Source organism: Seriola dumerili, unplaced genomic scaffold (genome assembly GCF_002260705.1).
Source record: "Seriola dumerili isolate Sdu_G_001 unplaced genomic scaffold, Sdu_1.0 BDQW01000088.1, whole genome shotgun sequence".
Lineage (NCBI taxonomy): Eukaryota > Metazoa > Chordata > Actinopteri > Carangiformes > Carangidae > Seriola > Seriola dumerili.
The window spans coordinates 10,253,599-10,278,460 of NW_019174343.1; the positions used below are offsets into that span (position 1 = coordinate 10,253,599).

Below are 24,862 nucleotides of genomic sequence, written 5' to 3' on the forward strand. Positions count from 1 at the left end.
CACCTGCGAATAAGTTGCGCGACCTGCAAGAAAGCAGAAAACCTGAGCAGCAGCTGGTTGCATCTATCACGCAATTTCTATGAAAATGCACATTCTAATTTTGAATGTGACTGATCAATATACTTGATTCTATATTAATTATTTTAAAAATTGAAAGCTTAAAGTTAAGGAATGTATTCTGAACCTTTACATTAGTGTAATAACATTTATAATACAAAATGATTTACTTAGTTACTCAGTTTTGGCATTGAAACAAAAACGGAGATTAGAATCATCATCTGATTAATGGCCTCCGATGGCTACACGCATTTCGCGTGAACGAGCACGCATGACGTTCGCGTTCACGTACGACCTTGTTTTTGTTGATGTTTAATTTGAGTGCGGCTGCGCGCTACTCAATGCTTTCGCCGTTGCTGACGCGACCTAGCAGGAAAAAAGAGAGTCTGAACCCTCTGGATTTAGCTAGCGACTCTGTGGAAACTGGATAGGTTGTACGCCACCCGTGCAGCATTGTTTGGGAGCCCAGGAGAGGAGCTTAGGATAGGGGTTCAGCGATAATCGTAGCCAGCGACGAACCAACCTCTCCCGTATGTGATCGCCCTCCCTCGTCGTCGGACGCTGCCAGCGAGGGCCAAGGAACAAAATAGCATATCGCCATTATATGATCCAGTGTCCAGCGTCACTTTTACCCTCCATGTGGGTGAGGGAACTGTGTGTGTCAGATTATGGCGAGAAAAACAGTTAGCAGGAAAAGGAAGGCAGGAGAGCCCAAGGACCAACAACAGGTAGGCGGAAACCGGTGCGGATCCATATTAGCTATCCAGTCGGTTATTTTAGCATGCTAACTAGCACTGGGCCAGCCAGATTCAGCTGATGCACTCTATATCATAAGCAGACTATTGATTCTATTTTCACAGATTTACTACTTCATCACCTTGGTAAAACATACACGAAACAATCACAATTGTGCTCATGTTTAAACAATAAATACAGTGTTTCTGTTTGAAAGTCAGTGCCCGCTAATGTTAGCATTACGTTAGCCAACGGTAGTCCGTTATCAATATGACAGCTAACATTAGCCAAAGGGCTAGCTACGTTACCTTATTAGGGCCATAATTCAGTTGTGGTCACGACAAAATAATTTACTCGTAGGTAGATAAGGCTGTCAGTTCCTTGTTCGGTTGGGGTCATCACTTGTCACCCTCAAGTGGCCATCTAGAATAGCGTTACACATAGTAGCAAACTGAATCTGCCTAAAGCAGTTAATTACCAGGCAAAGCTGTAGCTTCTTACTTAGCTAGGGGAAACGTTAACTTACAGTTAGCTAGCTGACTTACAGGCAGACTAACCGTAGATAATGGACCCTTGCTGAACTGACACACGGTGTTTCTCATCATCTTATCTGTACAGTCAGCCATGACCTCTGAGCTGTCACACCGCAAAACATGCTCCTGCATAAAACAGAAAGTGGGAGGCAGTATCATTAGATTTGTTTTTATAAATATCAAATATATCAAATCAACAACAAATATCAACAAATATATCAAATATTATACTGTCTGATTTCACTGCATTGCATGTCAACATTGTCAGGTCATGTCTCGGGCCTGTGGGGCCACCATCGTTCACCAGCAGAACTCAACCACATCTACATTAACTAAAACTACAAGAAAAAGCACCACAGATTCTTTTGAGAATTACTGACTACAAATACCTTTGTAGGGTTTTGTTTTTTTCTCTGGCCCAGGACTGTTAAACAAGTTGAAGTGGATATTAATGATCAGGTTAGGGCTGGACTATTAAAAATCTAATATTTTACTATGTAAATTCATATGCTTCCAATTGCCTCCTGTCAGTACTGAGTGCTGTAGCTCATCAGGCACTCCTGGATATTCCCAGTCCTTTGTGTGCTCAGCATTGTTTTTACCAAATTTAACATGCATTAAGTCATCCACCTGATGATGTCGTCATTTTATTACAAGACTAGCTCTTGTGGCAGCTTCTCTGTTACTGTTGCAATAATAATGTATATCTTATATTTATAAATCCAACGCAAAATGATAATCCTACTGGAAACTTTCCTACTGGAAAGTCATTTTTAAACTGAGGTTGTAAATTGTTAAGTGTGAATAGAAGGTCTTTAATTACAGAGACCCAGTTATATTACATTCAATGTCTCACTCAATTTTGCAGAGATTAAATGGATGTACTGATGGACAGACAAAAGTGTGAGTGTGGCCGGTGCACCTTATTTTTACTCACTGTAAACACTTTTTAATGCATATGTGTGTGAGGGAGAGAGAGAAAAATATTTTGTTGTGTTCCTGACTAGTGTTAATGCAGTAAAAGAGGTTTTATGGGGTCTAATGTCTAACATTGGGTTAAGACTACACCTCCACTATAGACAGCCATTAATGCTGACATACGTGAGAGTGATGTATTAAATTCAGTCCTATTGAGTACTACACCTGTATTGACCCAGCCTGATGACGTGTCAGTGACAGTGTGTATGTGTGTGTTTTTGCTGTAATACTCCCATGATCCACTAACTCTCTGTATCAGTGAGTTACAGATATGTGTCCACAGTCCTCAGGGAGATGGGTTGGGCTCAGCACAAAGGTTCTGTGATATTAAGATAGGGACTAAGAGACCTGAAAAAGATGTGATGGAATTAGTTCATATTATTTTAAGACTTATTTAATTTTTATATTTGTTGTACATTTGCTATTGGTAGCCAACTTAATTTTAAGAAACCCTGTCCACAGTTGTATGTAAAACATAATTATTTATAGTCTCTGAAACATTTTGAACTTGACAAAAGTCTTGTGCTTTTCCCACAGAAAATCTCAAGGCCCTTTAACCCTTTTCTGCTCTCTTTCCCCAGCTGGGCTGGTGTCAGGCGCCACACAAGCGGAGCCGTGTTTCTTGTTCGTCACGTCATGCCCAGCAGTGGTGGTGCAGTCGGCGCTCGGTGGTATGTGCCCTCCGGGGGCGGGAGTTCAGACCTCAGCAGCAGCATGAGTTGCGGCTCCAGCGGAGCCTCCGGGGCTTTGCAGCCGGCAGGCTCCCTGGCATACTCAAGGAGAGGGAGTTCTCTCTGGGGCGACTCAACAAGGTGTTTGCTTCACAGTGGCTCAATCACCGGCAGGTGGTGTGTGGGACCAAGTGTAACACGGTGAGATGTCATTGCATTACTAACCTGCATTTATTGCTTGGGCATTCCTATATATAGACCTTTTCACAGCAGACATTGTGACTTGTAAAAGCAGGTAAAACAGAGGTAAATGACATTAACAATAGCTCCATTCCATTAAGTGTTGCAGTAAGTTATGTCAGTGAGTAAGCATGTACAATACCAGAGCCTTAGAACTGGCTCAACTAATTGGACTACAGCCATGATTAATGTTATTAATTCCACCTCTGCTTTTCCTGTTTGACAAGTCAAAATGTCTGCTGTGAATCCAGTCTATTATCGATCAATCTTTTTAAATGTGTTTTCCTCACAAAAGTCAGCTCGGAGTCCCTCAGGAAATAAATAAGATGACCTTTGTTTGTTGGGCCTGAATATTAGTTATGCTAATATATCATAAAAAAATTCTTTCTTCCGACATTGGTGGGGGCAGTCTTTATTTCATTTTTATTTTGTGTCTTCACCATGGAAATCCCTGGTCAGTGAGTGAACCAAATGTAAAGGATTGCATTCTGCAAAAACGACTGGGGTCTGTCATATACATGACAGAATTTCTAGTTGAAGAAAAAGGCTTCCAGTTTGGTGACCTGAGGATTCTATTCCTGTGTATTTCCAATGATGTAGGCCTGCAAGGGTCACAAGGCTGTGATGCACAGTTCGTGCTGCGTTGGTTTGCAGTTGAGTGTGAAGCAATCTAGTGTGAGGCTCAGCAACACCAAATCTGAGGCCATGGTATTCTGTTGGATATTGGTGGTTTGCCCCTGCAGAGTTGGGTATTAGTTACTGCCTCAAGTGAAAGAGATCAGGTGTCTTCAGATGATGTTCATAAGTGAGATTAAGTTTAGCATTATTGTACCTTCAAAAGAGTTGTGTGTGTTCATTCAATAACTAATTTCAACATTAGGGAACAGTGGACACACATTAAAATGTACCTGTATATGCTAGGCTAACCACGCGCCTTTCCTGCCTTTACCTGCAGCTTTTTGTGGCTGATGTCCTGACGGGGCAGATAACGCGCATTCCCATGCTGAAGGACAGGGAGTGTAACGGTGGAGGCTCTGAGGCGGTGGGTGCAGTGGTGGCGGGTCGGCATTACCAACCCACAGGAGGCTCACGTTCCCGTATGGACCAGCAGGGCTGTGGAATCCACGCTATCGAACTCAACCCATCCAGATCACTGCTTGCCACAGGAGGAGACAACCCCAACAGCTTGGCCATCTACCAGCTGCCCACACTGGATCCTGTCTGTGTTGGAGATGTAAGTGGTTTGGATCGGTTTGGGTTTACAGACATCCAGTTATGGTTATATGTTTAATGAACCATTCTTGGCCCACCATTACTTGTTTAATTGCGATTCCCACAAACTATTAAATACTACTATTAAATAATCATCGAACTGTTCATGCACCAGCCTGAGTGTCTTGAGTCCTGTAAGCATTGCTCATCCAGGGAAGATGTAAGTTTTGACTACTTGGTTAATATTGTTGAAAAAGGCTTAAATAGCGCAGAATTGTTAGAAAATTTGTCTGTGATATATGTTAACTAGTGTTGGTTACCAGGCTAGACGGTTTGTGGCCTTGTCAGCAGAGGGGTTGTAGAGATGCCATGTTGATTGGTCCAGTACTTTGGTGAAGAGTGAAATATATCTACAACTATTGGACGGATTGCCAAGACTTGATCCACTGACTTTTCATTTATTGCCATTACAATTTCAAAATTTCCATGTGTTCAGCAATCTGTTTTAGAAAAGACAGAGGGCAGTAGTAATTGACCTCTCATCAGTCTCAGCCGTACTTAACATGAATATGAATGAATGTGTGTATCTAATATTGTGCCAATCTATTTCATTGCTGTTGAGACATTTCAGTCTGGAAAGTGATTCTTAAGCAGTTGTCATTTATTTATTTAAATGACAGGTTCATGGCACATTAATCAATATTGATCACTGTAGATGTGCCATAGCTAGCCACTGGCTACTTTTCAACACTTTTTTTTCTAAGCCAGATCTTGAAGTAGCTTTAATAGACACCAATAAAACAGCTAACATGTAAATCACAGCAGAACCAAGGAAGAGTATTGTATATGAAGATTATTGGCTGGTTATTCATGTACCATGGGTGCATCAGCGATTAAGCGGTGTCCAGCAACACAAGGTTGTGCATGACTTCTTTTGATTTTAAATAGTAGCCATTTGTTTTTCAGGATGGCCACAATGACTGGATCTTCTCTATAGCGTGGATCAGTGACAACATGGCGGTTTCTGGTGAGTTGTATGAGCTATGGTGTGAGTTTTTTTCCTGATTCCAAGTCAGTCCTCTACATACCCTGATAACAATCCTATTTTTATGACGCGACTGTAGTATGTATTTAGTAGATGAATAGTCTAGGCAGTAATATAGATATATTGTGTGTTGATTTTAATGCCTAGGGTCCAGAGATGGCTCCATGGGCCTATGGGAGGTGACAGAGGAAGTAATGAGCCAGGCTGAAAAGAGTCAGAATGAGGAGGCAGTACCCTCCTACGCCCATATCTCCCACCGTGCCCTCGAAGACATCCCAAAGGAGTACACCAACCCATACAACTGTAAAGTCCGCGCCCTGGCCTTCAACAACAGCCATAAAGTAAGGTTCCTTGTGACGCAGCTGTTGGGAAAACATGTCACTGTGTTCTCTGTAATATTTCTTACAAGTTTTAATATACTGGCTGGTAGTCTTTTTTTATGGAAGCAGGATATTTGAAAGAGGTTGTTTGAGCCCACAAACTTTTATAATGATAAATATTCATGAGTGCTAATTGATTGTCAAGGAAAAAAACATCACACACTTCCTCCATTCATCGCTTGTGCAGTGAGCTGGATGTTACATGCACCAATAGTCATGGGAGATGAATGTAAACATCTTACTGAGCTAGCAACAGATGGAAGCAATGTATTTACCCATATTTTTGACATATTTGGTTAAGAAAGCAAAATTTGAAACATACTAATCATACAGATGGACAGCAGAGAAGTGAATTATGCTGCAGGAGGGGTCTGAAGATTTTCTATTGATGTTTTGATGTATCTTTTTTTCAAGCTGATGGCAGGGAAATTAACAAGTTTTACATTGTCTTTATAAAGCCTACAAGGGGAGAGTGTTTGGTACCAACCAAACATTGAGGTTTAGAATGATTTGTTATATTCTTGCAAAATATTGATCGGGGGAAGCTGTTCTTTCTGGGTTCTGCTCCACACTTCAGCTTCTGTCATTTATGTCTCGTCTTCCCATGCTGTTTTTTTATTTGCAGGAACTGGGTGCTGTGTCCTTGGATGGCTATTTCCACCTCTGGAAAGCTGAGCACAACTTGTGCAAGGTAAATTAGAATACATAGTTTGACTAATAATCAGTATTATAAGCCTTTCCTCTGCATACTACATACTAGGGTAATACATTCAACTAATCATGAATAGGGTGATTACGCTAGTATTCCTCTGATGTTCTTAGATTGTTATATCTTAGATTACACTTATGTAATGGAGCTTCACAGTGGAGTTTTTCTGGATAGCTGTGGAACTTTACAGTCATGCATACTCGTACAAAGAATTATTTAACACTCTGTATTGTTTCCCTCCAGATACTGTCCACCAAGTTGCCTCACTGCAAAGAGAATGTGTGTTTGGCATATGGACAGGACTGGTCGGTGTACGCTGTGGGTTCTCAGGCCCACGTCTCTTTTCTGGATCCACGGCAGCCTACACACAGCATCAAGTCTGTCAATTCCAGAGAGAGAGGAAGTGGTGAGTGATGTGTGTTGTAAACCTCCAAAAGAAGCTAATAAGACAAGCAAGAGATGATGTTCACATATTGAATACCTTTCCCAGTTGGCCATATTATATTAGATCTCAATTGCTAAAGTATGTGTCAGAGATTTGTGTGGGCAGACAGTGATACAGTAACTCCTAAAGGACCCAGCTGTTTAGTCTGAAAGCACAAACAAGCTGCGAGGGGTGGCGTTAACTTCTGAGGAGCTTTGGATTTGAGACATCTGTGTCTGTTTGTGCAGGGATCCGCTCAGTGAGTTTCTATGAGCACATCGTAACAGTGGGCACCGGCCAAGGTTCACTGCTCTTCTATGACATCCGAGCTCAGAGATTCCTGGAGAACCCTTTGAATCCAGCCGGGGGGTACCGGAAGTGCCCAGGAGATGGCATCCTCAAGCTCACTACTGGGAAAGGCTGGCTGGTACACTTTTTTTTTTTTTTCCTGTAAACTTCTCCTTTATTGGGCGATTAGGCCCTGAACTATAGGGATACTGACAAATGTGGTAGCATTGCAGTAACACAATACTTACATAGTCATAACTTTTCTTCCCTCCTAACCTCCTTCCCTTGCTCTTCCAATCTCTGTGTTGCTTTCAGAATCACGATGAGACGTGGAGGAGTTACTTCTCAGACATTCATTCCTTCCCCAACGCGGTGTACACCCACTGCTACGACGACTCCGGCACCAAGCTGTTTGTGGCAGGTGGACCTCTCTGTTCTGGCCTGCACGGCAATTACGCAGGACTGTGGAGTTAGCCTCTTCGTCTCCTCCATCATTCTATCACTACATCCTCGTCCAGATTTCTACTTAACCAGTCCCTCCATCCCTCTCCCTCTTCAAGTCCGTTGTGACATCACTGTCTTCGGTATACCTCTTGCTCATTTAATTGTCACTCTGTTTTGCTCACACGTGGACTCAGGAGCATGATCTTGCCCCCACTGTATCACAGCTTTGAATATTGTTCCTGTGTATCTTTGTCTCCACCATTATTCACCTTCTCCTGCAGTTTCTCCTTTTTTACCTCAGCTACTCTGTTTTTTGTTTTGTTTTTTTCATATAAAAGTGTACAAATAATTAACTAGTCATTTTCAAGAGCTGCAAAGTCTGCCACTGAGGAACTCGGAAGAGTTTTGGAAAAACATTAAGAATAAAGTAACACATGTTCTCATCATTTAAAACATTTACATCCAATCCACAGGGATTAGGCTATGGTCTTTTGCTGGTTTGTTTTTTGTACGTAAGGATAGTGTTTACTGCCGCTTCCTCGGTGATAAATGACAGTGTCTTTGTAAAATACTTGTGGAATTCTCTCCAAAAAGTTCCTTTTTCATTCTCTTACTGAAACGGACGGCAATAAAAGAGAGGCAGAGAGGAAGGAGGACTGAATCATTTTTGAAGGACTAAACTGGAGTGCAGGTTGACGTTTGATGGAGAATATTTACTGGTTGGAACAGCCTGTCCTGTCCCACAACAATCACAAAGAACTTCTCTTTTCTCCTGTCGGAAGTAAAACGAAGAAGCTAATCAAAGTGACTTACTTTCCTCACTGAGGTGGTGTAAAGGAGAAACATTAAGATTGATAATGCGGTGTTGTTGTTATGCTCTTAATTAATCCCAACAAATACTTATTTTATTTTATGACTGTGTGATTTGACAGGCATACCCCTGCTGATATTCTAATTTGCTTTATTTGTATTTATTTTCTCATTTCTTTGTCACCTTTATTCAATTGGTCAGGGGTGTTTATATCTGCTTCTTTTGAAGGATATGTTGTCTTTTTGCCCTCTGCTTGTGTTCCTGTTCTCATTGCCCAGAATACTTAGAGCAGATTTGTCCAATGACAGTGTTCAAATCCTGATCTGTAATCATCCTGTTATTATTAGAGGATTTACCTTGAGATTTTATGGTTTGGTAGCAAGTGAAGTATCATCAGATATGATGGTTAAAAGACAGAGGAGACTTTAGTTACTGGATTGAACACCCCCACCCCCCACCCCCACCCCAGGGATTCTGGGACTCCTCCACAGGAACTGGGGAGAAGATCTGTAGTAACTCACTATGATCTTCTCAACCAAGCAAGGATGCAAGGAGAACTAATGAAAATTTTCAGACTGGAGTTAGAGGCTACAGGCACATACATTTGTTTTTGCAGTTGTAAAACTTTCTTTTTCTTTTTTATTTCTTTCTCTTTGTATCAAGGAGTGAGTGATTCTACTCTTTTCCTTGTTTGGTAGAGGCAGGGTAGGCTTGAGTTATGTTTTTGCCTTCCTCAAGTCTTTCTGTGAAAGACTGCCACAGGCGATCATAGTTTTCCTTTTCTACACGGAACTTTTCTCCAGTTTTCATGATAATGACAGATTGAAAAGATAAACCCCATTACGACCACGAATTGAACAAATAACCAACACTTTAAAAGTGTATTTTATATATAAATGTGTATATGTATGTGTAAAATACATAGGGACAATTGCATACATTTTTATGTATATGTCTGAGGAAGTGTGTGGATTGATGTGTCTACTTGGTGATGCCCTGTTTTTTTTATACACGCCTCATGAATGTTTTTACAAATGACTGAATCTGAGGATATTGTAAGATAAACATCTGAAAAAAAACAAGTTATTAAATCTTTAAAAAGAGTAAATAATAAAAATAAAATGTATATTGATGTAACATTTCTTTTTTTTTCATGCTTGACATCTATCCAATTTAAAGGTTTCCTCTTGAATTAAAACGGGTCACTGCTTATTTAGATGTTGCCATTAGTGATATCCAAACATATGGTAGCTCTCAGGACAGAGAGGACTCGGGCACTGGTGGGCCAGTCTGCGCTGTGGTCATGTAGGCTACTGTGTGCATTTTAAATAAGCACAACAGAGAAAAGGAAGTGTTTAGATACAAAAGTCCAACGTGAATCCCATCACACAAATCTCCAGGTTAGGGTGATGGTGAGCGTTGAGTCTTGAGAAGTTGCGTCCCGGAGGGGAGAGCGGAGCATCCACCGCGGCAGCGCACGTCACGTGACCACCTTGTCTGCTGCTGGCTGAGTGAAGCGTGTTAGCAGGTAATAAAAACACAAATTTTCTTACGTTTTTCAAGTTCAGTTTCTGTATTTCGGTGCGTTTAATCCACACACTGGAGCGCGTTTTCGCTGAAATAGTTTGTCGCTGGCTTCGTTTTAGCGCTTTCACGGGGTTGTGAGGGATGTCTTTCGCAATTTTTCTGTTGTCTTGTTTCCCGGCGAGCAATGTCGGGATGGGATTGTGCTCCGCTGCGAGGCCTTTTTCTTTAGATTTGACACAGCTTTGTTGTTAGGTGGTTAGCTTGTTGTTTAGATGTCGAGGGCAAGCATGATGTAACTGCCACTATTGTTAGATAACTGTGCAGATCTATAAATACCTATGAGACTTTAGCAAAGCAGTTAGACGGTCGTTGGCTATCAACTTGGATCAGATTTAGATAGCATCGTTAGCTAGCTTCATCCCCACTGCATCGTTTATTCTCGGTACAGTGTCAGCATTAGCATGTTAGTGGCTAACTTCAGTTCATGCTAGCGAGGACAAAGGGGATCCTAGTACCAACCACACCAAGTCGGTCAGTGTTGTCGAAAATGACGCCACGAGAATCCGATTTGTTAATGCAAGATAGACATGTCCTGTTAAGCTTTACTGAACAGCCGCATATGCAGACTCAAGAAATAAGTAACCTAACGGCTACGGGCTAACGTTAGCATTGGTTCAAAACAACGTTCCGCTTGCTTTCCTACTAAAATAAACTGCGTCTAACTGTCAGTTAGTTAGCTTCTGTAACGAAGTAGATGTTAATATATGTAAACGCGTGCAATTTGACTGCTATTTGATTTGACGTTTCTGTATGCCAAATAAAATATAATGAACAATGGTGTTGTTCAGAGTTACTGATTCATTGTTTTGTTGTTGTTTGTGTCTAAGACCGTAGATACTCACATTTGTAATGATATTTCAATAATTGATTTATTAATATAAACTGTAGCTGTTGCCGTAGAGTTCTCCGTCATTAAAACAGCTATTGGGATTTTCACTGAAATTGACATTTAAAGCCAGTTCGTCCTTTTGCATTAGTTAGCTTTGTTCCGTCCAGCAGCCAATGGCAGCAGTGCATTTGCCAGCGTCACTCAGACACTGTAAACTGGATTGCTATTGTTCTCTGACATAAAACAAATGGGTCAGTGGGGATATCTGTAGTTAATGCTCTAGTAATGGACACCACAGTGAAACTTAGTGCAGTACAAATTAAATTACACGGTATTTCGCATTACAAAGTGTTGAGCAATCAATTTTCCATACGTATTTGCAGGTGGATAAAGCCCCGTGTGTGCAAATGTTTGCGACAGGTTTTTTTATGTATAATATTGGAAATTATTCGAGTGCGCTTATGCAGTATCACACAAAATTTACAGCAAGGTACAAATGTACAGGACTTAGTTGTCAAATACAGACAGAGAAGAATACAGCATTTTACTGCAGTAGTTTAGTGTTTAAGACGTGTGCATATGTAATCTTAGTTGCTATAAACTAACTAGCAACAAAAGGGAATGTAGGGTCAGGGTGTGTAGTGTTTGTTCTGCTTCACACACACTGTGGTCTGTGCTATTTGTAAGAGGACACTGGGTCGATCTCCCGCCTTGACCTAGATTTTCAGCAAAGCTGTTGCATCACCAGGCCACCTGTGTGTCTTACAGCCTACATAGGGGCAGTATTCATAATTGTGCAATAAGGCTTAGCTGCGCTCACAACACACATTTCTGGTATTAAACACTTACTTCCTTTTATGCACTCACACAAGGGAAAGTATTGAGGCTCTGCTGTATCAACATTGTAAATGAACTGTGTGTCAGACAGAATCTGTGGGTTTAAGAGCTGCTGGTGGATTTCACTCATCTTTCCATGTTCCTTTTATCCTTTTGCAGATTTTTCTATTTTGTACATACAGAGTTTTGTATATACTGTATATGATGAGCTCGCTGGGCGGCGACAAGGCCCGGGGCCCTCGGGAAAAAGCGCTGCCTGCTGCCACTCACACATCACAACCACAGAAACAGATACAGGTGAGACACCACAATCACAAACATGAACATGAAAAAATGACTTACACACAATGGCACACGACAACTCTTTGCCAAAAAAACCCACAGTGCACACATTATGCAATGGTCAGCATCAAAAAGGAGTTTCTTTAGTTTTGATCGCAGCCCCACACACTTTTTGTGGAGCCAGGTGGAGGCACTAGCAATTTCTTTCATTCTTTATAAACTTTAAATGCTTTGGTCTTTCCTGTTTTCTCCTGTTAACCAAACAACAAATTACTTATTGTCTGTGTGTTGCAGGCTACTGCTGAGCAGATTCGGCTTGCCCAGATGATCTATGACAAGAATGATGCTGACTTTGAGGACAAAGTTAACCAGGTGAGGAATACTTTAGGCATTTGTCAAACACAAGGCTCATTGTCTGGCTATCAGGCTGTGTCGGGGCAAGCTGACACATTCTTCTGTGACTGCGGTACTCTATGTTAACATGTAAAAAAATACATATTTGTTGCTATGAGTGACACTGTGACTTGTACTGTCATGCTCTGCAAAACTGGTGCATTTTATCATTGATGCCCCTTTAATGACTACTTGACATTTCTAATATGCGTGTGTGTTGTTTTCCCCAGCTGATGGAGGTGACTGGGAAGAACCAGGATGAGTGCATGGTTGCGCTCCATGACTGCAATGAGGATGTTAGCAGAGCCATCAACTTCCTCCTGGAGAGTACCTCGGACATGGTAAATGACAGTGTCTCATTTTATTCAAACTTAAAACGTCAACCACTGGCCTATCATTTACTTTCAGCTATATTCATTTCTAATTTATAATATTGTGAATAGATTTCTTTTGGTTGCAAGGCAGAACATGCAGCAGGTCTGTACGATAATTGATACCTAGAGAAACATGTAATTTTATTATATTTATGAGCATGGGCACGTCAAAAATAACAACAGCGTGAACTGTGAAAATAAGTGGATATAATCAGCCATGCTCTGAATTCCAAAGACATGTGAGCAGGAGAAGCACAGGTGTAATTAATAACTTCAATGAAAACTGAATTCCATTGGTCTCAGCTCGTGTCGGGGTCCTGGCATTGTGCGTGCTGGCTCACCGTCATGGCTTACTGGGGCACCCAAAGTGAATGGAGCCATTGTTACAGCCATTATTAGTAACACCAGTGTGGCCACCAGTCAAAATGTCTACTGTGGAAAAAAAGTGTGTAGAGTGCCAGTGACAAATTTACAGACAGACACTGGGCAGTAATCACTGCTGCATGACATCAGTGGATTATGTTGTTTATGCTGCTTTTGGGGCTTTCAAGGTGTGTCCTGTCTATTGTCATGACCCCAACAAACCAGTTGTAGGGAGAGTCGATTGTTGATGAACCTGTCAGGGCGGGACGGCTTATTTCTTTAACATTAGTATTAGTCATTCATGGATCTAGTGACCTCACTAAAATTCTTACTATAGCACCGCCCATATTCAAGCATGGGTCTAATCAGCCAGAATAATTGAAAACACCTGTGAGGTTGTGTAGGGCCTACAAACAGTTTACCTTTTGACACTGTTCAAAATATCAGTTTCAGCACACCTCTGTAGGATTTGAGGGATGGGCCAGAATTGTTATCTATTCTTTTCTTTAATTTATTTATCTTCTGATTGATCATACAGAAAATGACTAAACCCTAAAGCACTTTTATTAAATTTGTGGAAAGGTGCTATATTAATCTAGAATCTCATCATGCAATTTTTTTTAAACCACTGTAGATTTAACACACATGTTCACACAGGATGTGAAGTGAGCACTGCATGTCCTCCCCCAGTATCCAAACACGATGTGTTCAGGTGGAGTACTGCTGTGTAGTCATCAGCGTTTGGCAGTTCTTAGAGTCCATTACACAATCACTGTAGTTTTGCTTTTAAATTGCATGTAACATGAAATTCAAGCATCTGTGCAGTAAATGTCTGTCAGATCTGTGTAAAACAGATAACTGAAAAGTGCATCTAAAACTCATCAGGCCATGGGTTTATGTTTAACACAAGGGCGAAAGGGGAAAAACTAAGGTAAGATATTTTATATATCTTTGACTATTTTTCTTAGTTAAGAAAAAATAAAGCATTCTTTTATAATAAACTAAGTTTTATAACACACTCAAAAGAGGAACAAATTTCATGAAAGCCATAAGGTTGTTCTGTATATGTGGTTGGAAATTTAAAAAAAAAAAAAACATCTTGTACTTAATAACATTCAGTAAAATCAGTCTCTGTCCTTTGCCACAGTGACTGTAGTTCAGTTTGCTCTTTCTAACATACATCAGGCACTTTTAGCATGAAGGAACACTATTGTGCCTCATTTTTCCCTCCTCTGCTCAGAGTGTTAAGTCAAACAGGCTACCAAATATCTGGCAAACACTTGGGTGTTGTTCTGCCTGTGTGCTTCGAGTCCGAGTGAGTGACCCGACATTTCTGAAGAATACCAGCTGGCACAGATGGCGAGGAGAGGCAGTAGGGCAGGGCAGGACAGCCAGCCAGACTGCTACGCACGTTGTTGTTTCGGTTTATGGTTTTGTTGAAATCCAAAAAAAATAGCAAATAGCTGGTTTTCTCCTTTACGCGGATGTCTCTCCTGTTATGGTATATACTGAAACGCTCTGATGACATCTGCTTCTTCTGTACTCTTGAAGATCTTAACTGCAGAAACGAAAAGAATCAGGTACTAAGTGAGTTACTAAGTAGAATGCCAGAGGCTACTTCCACATGGTACAGCTGTGAAATGCCACTGAAATAGAGTCAAATAAATGTTTTTTTTTAAACATTAAAACCACTCTGTCTGCTTTGCTCACTGAAGCACATTGTCAGTGTTGATGTCCTGTTTTTCTGCTGGCTACCAATTTTAAGTAAAGCATTTTAAAGCAAGCACAGTGAGAAAGACATGAACTATATAGTTTGTGCTCCTATTTCATTAACCCAGGACCTTGTTTGCCATTGTTGTATTTACTTGCTTTAATTCTGTTTTTTTTTTTTTTTTTTTCCTTTGTGCTGTCATTCCTGTTCTGTGCTTAGACTTCATGGGAGACAGTGGGGAAGAAGAAACCACTGGTGAAGGAGGGTCTCTCAGAAAGCAAGGAGAACAAGGAGAACAGGGAGAAGAAAGGCGAGAGGGAGGCAAGCAAGGGCCGCGTGGCTACCAACCGCAAGGGCAAAGGGGCCAGTCGCAGCCGACAGGGTATGGAGTATAAACTTCACATTAATTCATATCTAGTGTAGAGTCCTGTGCTTCTTCACCAGATCCTTAATACCATGTTTGATTACATCGTACTGTTGCTAAAGTAGTTTCTAATTTCATTTGTGTCAACACACACAGCACGTCCAGAGGAGAATGGTGTGGAGGTGACACCAGTGGACAGAGGTTCAGACCGAGGTCGAAGGGTCAAAGGTGGCCGAGGTGAGCAGATGCTCGCTAAAACAGTCAGAAAACCAAACAGTTAAGAATATGTTGTTGACTTTAGTGTGAATGTTGTGCAGGATCAGGAGGTCGAGGCAGAGGCAGGGCACCAGCAGGGAGCCGGTTCTCAGCCCAGGGCATGGGGTACGGCAACAACAAAACACACACACACACACACACACACACACAGTCACAGGGGTTTGCACATAATTTTAGGTGTAAATTAATTTGCATTTTTCATGCCAGGGAAAGAAAAATGAAATTGTTTCTTTTTTTGGATTTGGCCACTGAGTGAGTGGTGCAATTTTTTTGCAACTAACTTTGGAAAGAGATTTTCCATAGCCTTGTGTAAAAGCAGACACTATTTATAAAAGATATGCCCAATCTAATTTCACCCACTTTCCATATAACAATATACATATCAATGAATCTTCACCAGGACTTTCAATCCTGCGGACTATACCTCAGAGGCTGGTACAGGGACCACACAAACTGAGGTGTGGGACACGGTGGCCAACAACAGTACAGATGGGACAGGTGAGCTCTTGACTTGCATAGTGCACTGAGCAGCTCTGTTATGTGATGTTTAATGTAAATGTACATAAGCTCCAGGCATCCTGTATCTTATTTACCAACATATTCCACCTATATTTGAACTTGTGACTCATCATTGGTTGTCTTCTAGTTGCCTGGAGGAGTACCTTGGAAGACTGGGCAGCTGAGGACTGGAGTGAGGATGTTAGTGTGAGTTGACATAAAGGCTAGCACTCTGCTGAAGAAGGTTGTTTGTCGCAACAAAATGTTTTTATGTAACAATTCTGTCCCTCGTCTCTTCTCTGCAGCTCTCTGAGACCAAAGTGTTCACCTCCTCATGTGCACCTGCTGCTGAGAACCACATAACACCTGGGCAAAGGTAACTGCCTTGTTTTTAATATTATACTCATCACCCGTTTCCTTGTTGCAGCCTAACTTGATTACACAGCAGTTTCCAACAGTTTTCACAAGAAAATGCTTTGTCTTTTCTCTACCCTTCATTCAAAAAGTCTCTCAGTGCAGGAAAAGTAACTTTAGTTTTGGATGGTACCACTTTAAAGTTAAAGTTTTAATGGAAATGGAAAATCGATGCCATTCAGGATTTAGTCGTACCTGTTTACACATTACATAGGCAACTTTTGACTTAGTGTCCTGGAAGCATTTTCTAATAAACTTTTTACCGACTGTTCTTGTGTTAGTCTGGACCTCGCCTCTTTGCTGCAGAAGCCTGTGGTTGGAGGAAGAGAACCACCCTCCTCTTCTTCCTCTCAGAGTCTGGTCTTCACCAACTCCCACCACCACCACCACCAGCCACCGCAGCAGCAACAGCAGCCGCCCCCCAGCCGCAACACCACTGGTAGCACAAGCTACGCACATGCTGCTCTGGTAAAAAATAGTCATTTTTGAACCTGGCACTGTTTTTTTTTTTTTTTTTTTTCATACACATTTCTTGAACTATCCCGTGTAAATAGACACATGGATAGACTTTGATTATTACCCTCTCTTATTACCTGTGGCAGTCATCAGTTCTGGGAGCTGGTTTTGGCGACTTGGGCCAGGCCAAGAGGCCTCAGCCCAGCGCCGGAGCTCAGATACTAGAACAGCTGAAAGGTCCTGGCTTGGGTCCGCTACCGTCATCCCAGGCCGTGCCTCCTGCCAGCACCCAGGGAAGCAACACCTCCATTGGCCGACTGCCAGGCCTGGGAGCACCTGTACCTCCGCCCTCCTCCTCTAGCTGGGACATGAAGGCTTCAGAATCCAACACCACCTCGCTGTCTTCACAGTTCAGCCGTAAGTGTTCGAATTGGAATGGTTGCTCTGTAGCATGTGTACAAGTAAAAAAAACACACTCATATCTATTTTTATTATGTGTTCTTATACATGTTTATAAATTCGTGCTTTTAAATCCTTGTCTGCGTGTGTTTTGTTGTGTGTCTATAGGTGAGTTTGGCCTGCAACCAGAGCCCTCTCTTGTGCTGAGCCAGCTGGTTCAGAGGCACACCGGCCCCTCCTTGCCTCTGGCACGTCAACCCAGTCCTCCATCGCAACAGCAATCACCCCCTGCTTCAGCCTCGCCTGCTCCCCAGCACACCAGCACGCCAGCACAGGCAGGCCCAGTGATGACTGTTGCTGGTGTTAAACCTCCTGCCCCCAGCGCAGGGCTGGACCCTCAGGGCGGCAGTACACCACAGCAGCAACGGGCACAGCTCAAAGGCCAGAAACGAAGGATACCTCCCACATCGAAGGTAGGAGGGGATGGTGGTGAGCAGAAGGTGGCTGTTCCACTTTGAAGCAAAAAATGGCTACTTGTGAATTTATTGCAAGGGTTTTAATTTATAGCTGCAGTGTTTCTAAAAGCCATCATCCTGTATAGATCTGAGAGCCTACATCCTGATTTTTGAGGCAAAAATGCACATATTTCAGCAAATTTTTTGCAAATGATGCAATGCCAGTAATTATATGAACTTAATGTCATGGTTCTGAAACGTGGCAGATCCCCTCCACGGCGGTAGAGATGCCAGGCTCAGCTGACGTACCTGGTCTAAACCTCCAGTTTGGAGCTCTAGACTTTGGCTCGGAGTCGGCATTGCCAGATTTTGGAGTTGTGGACAATTGTGTGAGTTCAGCTTCCAGGGAGTCCACTCCAGCCCCCGCCCCAGCAGCACCTGCACCAGGACCAGGGACACAGAGCCAGACGAGCCTGTACTCCAAGCCGCTCAGGTACGACTGTCACTGCTGACTGACTAGTTACATCTCTACAGAATATGTTATTTTGAGTTTAAGTCTAAAACACTATAGATTAAATAAAAAGACAAATAATCAAAGAGCCTCTACACAGCGTTTTCTAAACAAGAATATTTAAGTGAGTCATGTTAACAAAATCGTGCTTTATTCACAGCATCAATTATTCTTAATGAACCAAATTTTTCTCTTGAATTACTCATCTGGGCTAACTTGTTCATCTCTCCGTGCTGTGATCTTGCAGTGAGTCGCTGGGCAGCCCTCTCTCTGTTGCCCTGCCCCTGCCCCTCTCCTCATCAGAGCCAGTATATCACTCCTCTTCGGTGGCGTTGTCCAGCCTCACCCCCTCCTCAATAGGGACTGCCAGCTCCACCATTCCTCCCTCCTCTTCTTTGACAACCTCCACCACCACCTCCTCTGTACCCACCTCCTCCCCCTTCTCCACAGTGGGTGGAAGTTATGATGGGACCATGCCCCCTCATTCACGACTGGCCTTTTCCCAGAGCAAAGAGGCCACAGGGCCAGTCATGGTGAGTAGAAATAGTGAAATAGTGAACAGAGATGGTTTATCCTGCATTTCTGGGTTCATTTCGGGGGGAGGGGTGACTTCTGTTTGATCTTCACTTTTATGTGGTGAATGTAAAGTAGTGGAAGCCTAAGCTGAATTCAACTCTTGTCTTGTTTGTACTGTGTAGTGTTTGTTTCTAGATATAGTAATGGTTTTGATCTGTTATCACTGTATGCAAACACTTTTTTGCTGTATTTTCTTATCACCAGAATGGTCTGAATGGTGTAAGGACCTCTGCTGCTTTAGACAGTAAGTTACCTATGACTGATTTATTTGTTCTATGCATACTTTCTGTTGTACTGTAAAATCAACTCTTTTAGGCTATGCTACTTTGAGTCAGTTACAAGACATATCTCCCTCCCTCTCAGCTTCATCAGCGTCCTCCACACCAAAGCCAGAGTCGCCATCTCTGAACATCAGCACCAACGGTCCCCCAGCACCCTCCTCCCACTTACCCTCCACCCTGCCTACACACAGCTCGGCCACTCTCTCCAACCTGGCACAGGACCTGCCCTCAGCGAGCCAGCTCAACTCACTCAACAGGTGACACACACACACAAACACTTACTTAATACATCTTAACGTATTAACTTTGTGACCCCCTCTCCCTGCTGTGGTCTGGCAGTGAGTTGCACCCTTTGAACAGCCTTGATAGGCAAAAAGGAAAATTGGATTTACCACCTAATAGACTGTTTGCCCACTCTGAACTCGCAAAAGAATGCAGACTAGTGGGTGCCAGTTACTGTCACCCACTGTTACTTCTGAATGTGTAAGAATTTCTCAGTGTTATTAAATTCTGCCTCTGGACACTGCAAAATGAGTTCTCTTGTGTAGTAATTGAGGGAGAGAGAGTTGGTGTTATGCAAACTTAAATGCTGTAAAGTTGTGATTTCTACTCATACACTTGCTGATAATCACTCTGTCCTCTCTGCCTTTACTCTGTAGCCACGTCAGCAGTCATTCCTCAGTTTCAGCTCTGGGCTCCAGCTCTCTCACTGTAAGTAACTATCTGGCACAAACACTTTGACTGAAACGTTCTCTATGGTAGCTCTGTAATGATATGCAAGAAAACAGCTGACTGTGTTAAATAACATAACACATAAAGGTGGTTTCAGCATTGTTAGTATTCCATCACATGTTAATACAAGACACTGATTGCCAAGTGAAATTAGAGTCACAGCCAAAGAGTCACTGATTGTTCAGGGTCTTCAACACGGGATGTTTACTTAGCGCTGTTTAAATGGCTGCAATTGCTCAGCACCACTTCAGAAAAACCTCATATATAACAACTGCCAGCCAGTTGCCTGATCACCATGGAGCAATTAAGATGTGGTGCATCTTTAGAAAGAATGAGATGAATCAAAAAAAAATTTTTACTACTTGAATTCCACTTGTACTTTCAAATATTTCATCAGAGGATGTCAGTATAAAATGCGACAGTCAAATCATTATCACTGCTATGAAAATATGAAGGGGACCCCTGGTAATGGACAGGTCTACAAATAAAATCTGGGACAAAAATTCAACTCATCTCTCCCCTTTCCTTCTGTCCTCAGTACACCAGTGTTGACAGCAGCAGTGTGAGCTCTCTGGCTCCCTCCTCTGGCTCCTACACGTCATCACAGGTCTCAGCCTCAGCGCTCCACTCGACCCACAACAGCAGCAACAGTAGCAGCAGCATCAGCCACCTGGCCAACATGCCCAACATGGGCAGCCACATGAGCAGCACAGTCGGCGGTATAGCCGGAACCAGCGTACTTCACTCTGCTGCCACCGCTGCCAGCAGCACAGTGCTGGGACTTGGCTCCAATGGAGCTACTGCCACGTCCAACCTCTCTGCACCAAGGACCACACCCCTGCTCTCTTCCTCCACCGGTACACCCACACACCTCCGCAGTTCTAAATACTTGTAATCAGGAGGAATGTTAAGTGGCCCTAGACTGTAGCTGTTCCCTCACATGAGAGTAATGGTTGTTGTCATTGTATTAACAGGTAAAGCTCCACCTAACCTGTCCCAGGGAGTGCCTCCTTTACTGCCCAACCAGTATATCATGGGCCCAGGGGGGTTGCTGCCAGCATACCCAGTAAGTAGCCCTTCAGGATCTAGTATCATTGTAATTTAGCTCTTAGTGTACTTGCCAGTTTCATCGATCTATCCTTTCAGTTCAGCTGTGATGGGAGTATTCTGTCCTTGAACTACACTTACTTGTCAGTGATTAGACACGCTCATGATCATCAGTTGAACATGCACAGAAAAGTGAAGCATTTATCAAGATGCAATGTTTGTTCTTGGGAAGAGTATTGAAGGAGTATGTACATTTGTTTTCCAACATAGCCTGTCCTTTGTGTCCCACAGCAGATCTATGGCTACGAGGACCTCCATATGCTCCAGTCCAGACTGCCAATGGTGAGTGTCATTATCACGCTTTTGGGACAACTCTTAACTTGAAATCCCAGTAGTTTTTTTTTTGCGTTTTTTTTGTGTGGTTTTTTTTTTGCGTTTTTAGGTTGTCTGGTTGTTTGGATCTTAATGTTGATCCTTTCCTGTCTGTGTAGCCCTCTTTGCAGGATTACTATGGAATCACATTCCCTGGCCCCACAGCGACTCTCTCTGGCAGAGATGGAAGCCTAGCCAACAACCCCTACTCAGGTAAAACACCTTCACCCTTGGCTGACCTTACTTAAATTCCTAAAATCCAGTGTTTATTCACACATGGTCCCTCCCTTGTTGGTCAGGTGAAGTCACAAAGTTTGGCAGGAACGACTCCACCTCCCCGGCACCCCCCACAAGCCTGGCAGCCCAACAACCTCCCCAGGGCCAGAACCAAGGACAGAGCCAGGCCCAGCCACAGCCTCCTCAGGCCCAGCCTCAGCCCCAGGGCCAGCCGCAGCACCACAGCAGTCAGCAGGCCTTTCTGCCACCAGGCTACAGCTACACAGGCCTGCCTTACTACCCCGGAGTGCCCGGCGCCGTACCCAGTGCTGCTGCCTTCCAGTATGGCCCCACCATGTTTGTTCCTCCCGGGGGCCCAGGACCAGCCTCGGCCAAGCAGCACAGCATGGGTCTTGGCCTGGGAAACCCCTCGGCCAGCCCCTTTCAGCAGCAGACACAGCAGCAGCCCAGCGGTTACGGCCAGCACACCTTCAGCTCAGGTGGGTGAGCAAACCAGGGTTAACACACCAGTTGTATTTTATAGTTTGGGAAGTCAAATGGATTCTGGGATTCTTAAAAATCCACCAAAGTACCTGTTGTCAGGATTTTCTTGCACAGGAAATATTGTTTGTATGTGTGACAATATGACATCATGGTAAAACGTGGTCCTGGAGATACCTGCTGGAGCAGGACCTACCACACAGGTGGTTTTGAGTACTTTGTCAGTGCAGCATCACAGCTGTGCAAAATACAGTCACAAACTTCACAGGTATGTAGTTGAGATGAGAATGAGGGCAGTCAGTTCTAAGGTAGGCACGGTCCAACCCCTGAGTACTGAGTTCTCATGGGTTGGTGTGATCCCATCACAAGATGGTCTCTTGAATTCTGAAGTTGATGTTTTTCTTTCCAGGGTACGAGGAGCTGACAGCGGGGCCAGCAGGAGTGGACTACAGTAAAGGCTACAACTCCTCCTCACAGGCACAAGCCAAATCTGCTGCTACTGGGCCTGGGAAAGGTAAGAAGAAAACAAGATTCACTGTTTCTAATATAATTTGGTTTTCTAAAGTTGTGAACGTAAAATGTATTAATGTTGTTGCCGTTGTTCTGCTAGGCGTCTCAGTGACGTCCAGTAACTCGGGCGTGCCAGACATCAGTGGAAGTGTTTACAATAAGACCCAGGTGAGCTTCACACACCTCCGCCCCTCATCCATCATGCAGTCCCGCTGTATTTATACTGATAAATAATAAGGTTTGGAGTTTAATTTGTCTTTTCTCCTCTTTCTGCAGTCTTTTGATAAGCAGGGTTTCCATGCAGGGACCCCTCCTCCCTTCAGCCTGCCATCAGCGCTGGGGGGTCCAGGCCCTCTGAACCCTGGAGCAGCTCCTGGAGGCTATGCACCAGCCCCATTCCTCCACATCCTGCCTCACCAGCAACCACACTCACAGCTGCTGCACCATCATCTAGCTCAGGATGGACAGGTAACACTCGCCATTATCTTTCAGCAGTTGCACAGGTTTTACATGTGAGTGTTTCTCAGATGTAAAACCTGTGTTTGTTTTTCTCTCCATGTTCAGGGTGGTCCGAGCCAGCGCGGCCAGTCCAGCAGCCTGCAGCAGAAGAGCCAAGTCAACAAGTCGAGCTACGGCAGCTCCCCCTACTGGGCCAACTGAAGTGGCTAGATCTACTGTGTATGTGTGTGTGTGTACATGGACAGGCACACACCTGCACAACAGCTGCGTATCTGACCGACAAGATCATAGAGGGACAAACCATTTTTCAACACAAGCTAAAACACACACACTACCACCCCCTACCCTTTGCTCTGTATATCCCCTTTTCAAATTTATGGCTGTTGTATGTAAAATATATTTATGTATGTATTTATACAGTATATATGTATTGGTAGGACATAAAATGTGGTTTTCTGAACTTTGTTTTTATTTTGAAGGACATTTTATTTCAAAAAAATGTGGAAAAGATGAGAATGCTAAATAATGGAGATGAAGATGGTGAATATACTTGAACACAAGCATCTTGTGATGTGGATTTTTTTGTATGCATACATGAACCGAGAATGATGTACATAGATTCTACGCATCATTTTCACGGCAAAGGCCTTTTTTTATTTTAGAAGAAATACGTTTTTGTAACTTTTGGTCTCCCGCATCTGTGAATCCTTATATTGAGGGTGACTTGAGTTGATAGCTTGACTTTTCTTTTTTGCCCCATTTCCCTCCGTCTCATTCCTCGACTCTTACTAGTTGGTTGGTTTGACCAGCCAGGCCTTGGATTTGATGTCATTTTAACATTGATTTAATCCTTGTTGTCCAAATTAAAAGTTATGAACAGTTTGTTGATGTCTGGCATCAATATTTCCTTCATTTTTTTTTTCTGGATTCAGACCCACACTTTTCATAAATATGATTACTAATGTATTATGGACTGTGTGGACCCAAGTCTGAATGGCATTTTCCCAGTCTGACAATTCAGGATAGTCATGGCAACATGTAAACACTTCATGTCACTATGAATGTTCAGGACACAGACACTGAACAGGCAGTAGGGACATCACCTTGGGTTTGCACCAAGATACACAATTTACTAACTCTTTCTCTCTCCATAGGTATAAACGTGTGTGTATATATAGCTCTTGCACCACCAATAAGCAGAGCTTTTATATCCTACACTATTTTGGTAAGACTGTCAAGGGTGAGTAGTTGAGATGCTTCGGTTTTTGGCATAGTTAAGCTAATGTTAGTCTTTAGCTAGTGTCTGTGAGCAAACACTTGTTTTGAAAACTGTATGACATTCGTGTCCCTGCCTTTGTAACTGCATTCTAGTCACATCGATTTTATTTCACCATGTGTTACAAGTTTGAGTCAAAGCTGAAGGGAAATGAACAGTGAATGAAATCTAGAAACTCCAAAAATCAACACAGGTGTTCAGACTATTTTTATTACAACTGCTCTGGGTAGAGCTACTTTATTTACATAAAAAAATAAGGCTGTTTTCCATTCAGATGTGCTAGCATGAGACTCAGCTTTTTTACACAGCAAACACTGTCATAGTAGAATTATGGCACCATTGAACTCAAGTGTCCCAGTATGTTGTCACAGTGAGTTCACCTACTTTCATGTTATGTCAAGTAGTTGGACTAAATCCTGGTGGTCCATCAGACTTGTACATCATCCTACCCATCTCTGTCAAAGACAAATTGTCCATAAGGCCACAAACACTCATTGGTGGCTTTTCAAGGTCTCACATCCGATGGAAACCAATAGCTGAAAGTACTGGTGATACACTAATTATGCAAAAGGTTGACATCCTTAAAAAAAAAAAAAAACGGCAACATGTAAAGCGT

The 24,862-nt window shown here is 42.8% G+C and overlaps 2 protein-coding genes across 2 annotated transcripts; both read left to right on the forward strand.

Moving 5' to 3' along the window:
* Window positions 1-380: 380 nt before the first annotated feature.
* dcaf12 (DDB1 and CUL4 associated factor 12) lies at window positions 381-9,625 on the forward strand. The gene is made up of 9 exons (XM_022745544.1): window positions 381-785; window positions 2,885-3,175; window positions 4,170-4,448; window positions 5,393-5,453; window positions 5,619-5,812; window positions 6,477-6,542; window positions 6,804-6,966; window positions 7,233-7,411; window positions 7,588-9,625. The coding sequence occupies exons 1-9, from the start codon at window positions 726-728 to the stop codon at window positions 7,744-7,746; spliced, it is 1,452 nt and encodes a 483-aa protein (XP_022601265.1). The 5' UTR covers window positions 381-725; the 3' UTR covers window positions 7,747-9,625.
* Window positions 9,626-10,019: 394 nt separating this feature from the next.
* Window positions 10,020-23,844, forward strand: ubap2 (ubiquitin associated protein 2). The gene is made up of 27 exons (XM_022745513.1): window positions 10,020-10,055; window positions 11,940-12,077; window positions 12,357-12,434; window positions 12,686-12,796; window positions 15,123-15,285; window positions 15,424-15,504; window positions 15,585-15,648; window positions 15,944-16,041; window positions 16,190-16,248; window positions 16,347-16,417; window positions 16,737-16,923; window positions 17,058-17,328; window positions 17,479-17,783; window positions 18,032-18,258; window positions 18,524-18,809; window positions 19,057-19,096; window positions 19,216-19,390; window positions 19,793-19,844; window positions 20,404-20,722; window positions 20,840-20,931; window positions 21,204-21,254; window positions 21,404-21,497; window positions 21,584-22,000; window positions 22,411-22,515; window positions 22,612-22,679; window positions 22,788-22,979; window positions 23,076-23,844. Exons 2-27 carry the CDS (start codon window positions 11,982-11,984, stop codon window positions 23,169-23,171), a joined length of 3,798 nt encoding a protein of 1,265 aa, XP_022601234.1. The 5' UTR covers window positions 10,020-10,055; window positions 11,940-11,981; the 3' UTR covers window positions 23,172-23,844.
* Window positions 23,845-24,862: the final 1,018 nt, after the last annotated feature.

Excerpts from the sequence above, each read along its gene's own strand:
- dcaf12 (XM_022745544.1), top strand. The coding sequence starts at position 726 with ATGGCGAGAAAAACAGTTAGCAGGAAAAGGAAGGCAGGAGAGCCCAAG. Across the intron at positions 786-2,884 it reads AGCCCAAGGACCAACAACAG|CTGGGCTGGTGTCAGGCGCC; the intron begins GTAGGCGGAAAC and ends CTCTTTCCCCAG. Across the intron at positions 5,813-6,476 it reads CCTTCAACAACAGCCATAAA|GAACTGGGTGCTGTGTCCTT; the intron begins GTAAGGTTCCTT and ends TTTTATTTGCAG.
- ubap2 (XM_022745513.1), top strand. The coding sequence starts at position 11,982 with ATGATGAGCTCGCTGGGCGGCGACAAGGCCCGGGGCCCTCGGGAAAAA. Across the intron at positions 12,797-15,122 it reads TGGAGAGTACCTCGGACATG|ACTTCATGGGAGACAGTGGG; the intron begins GTAAATGACAGT and ends TTCTGTGCTTAG. Across the intron at positions 21,498-21,583 it reads AGCCAACAACCCCTACTCAG|GTGAAGTCACAAAGTTTGGC; the intron begins GTAAAACACCTT and ends CTTGTTGGTCAG.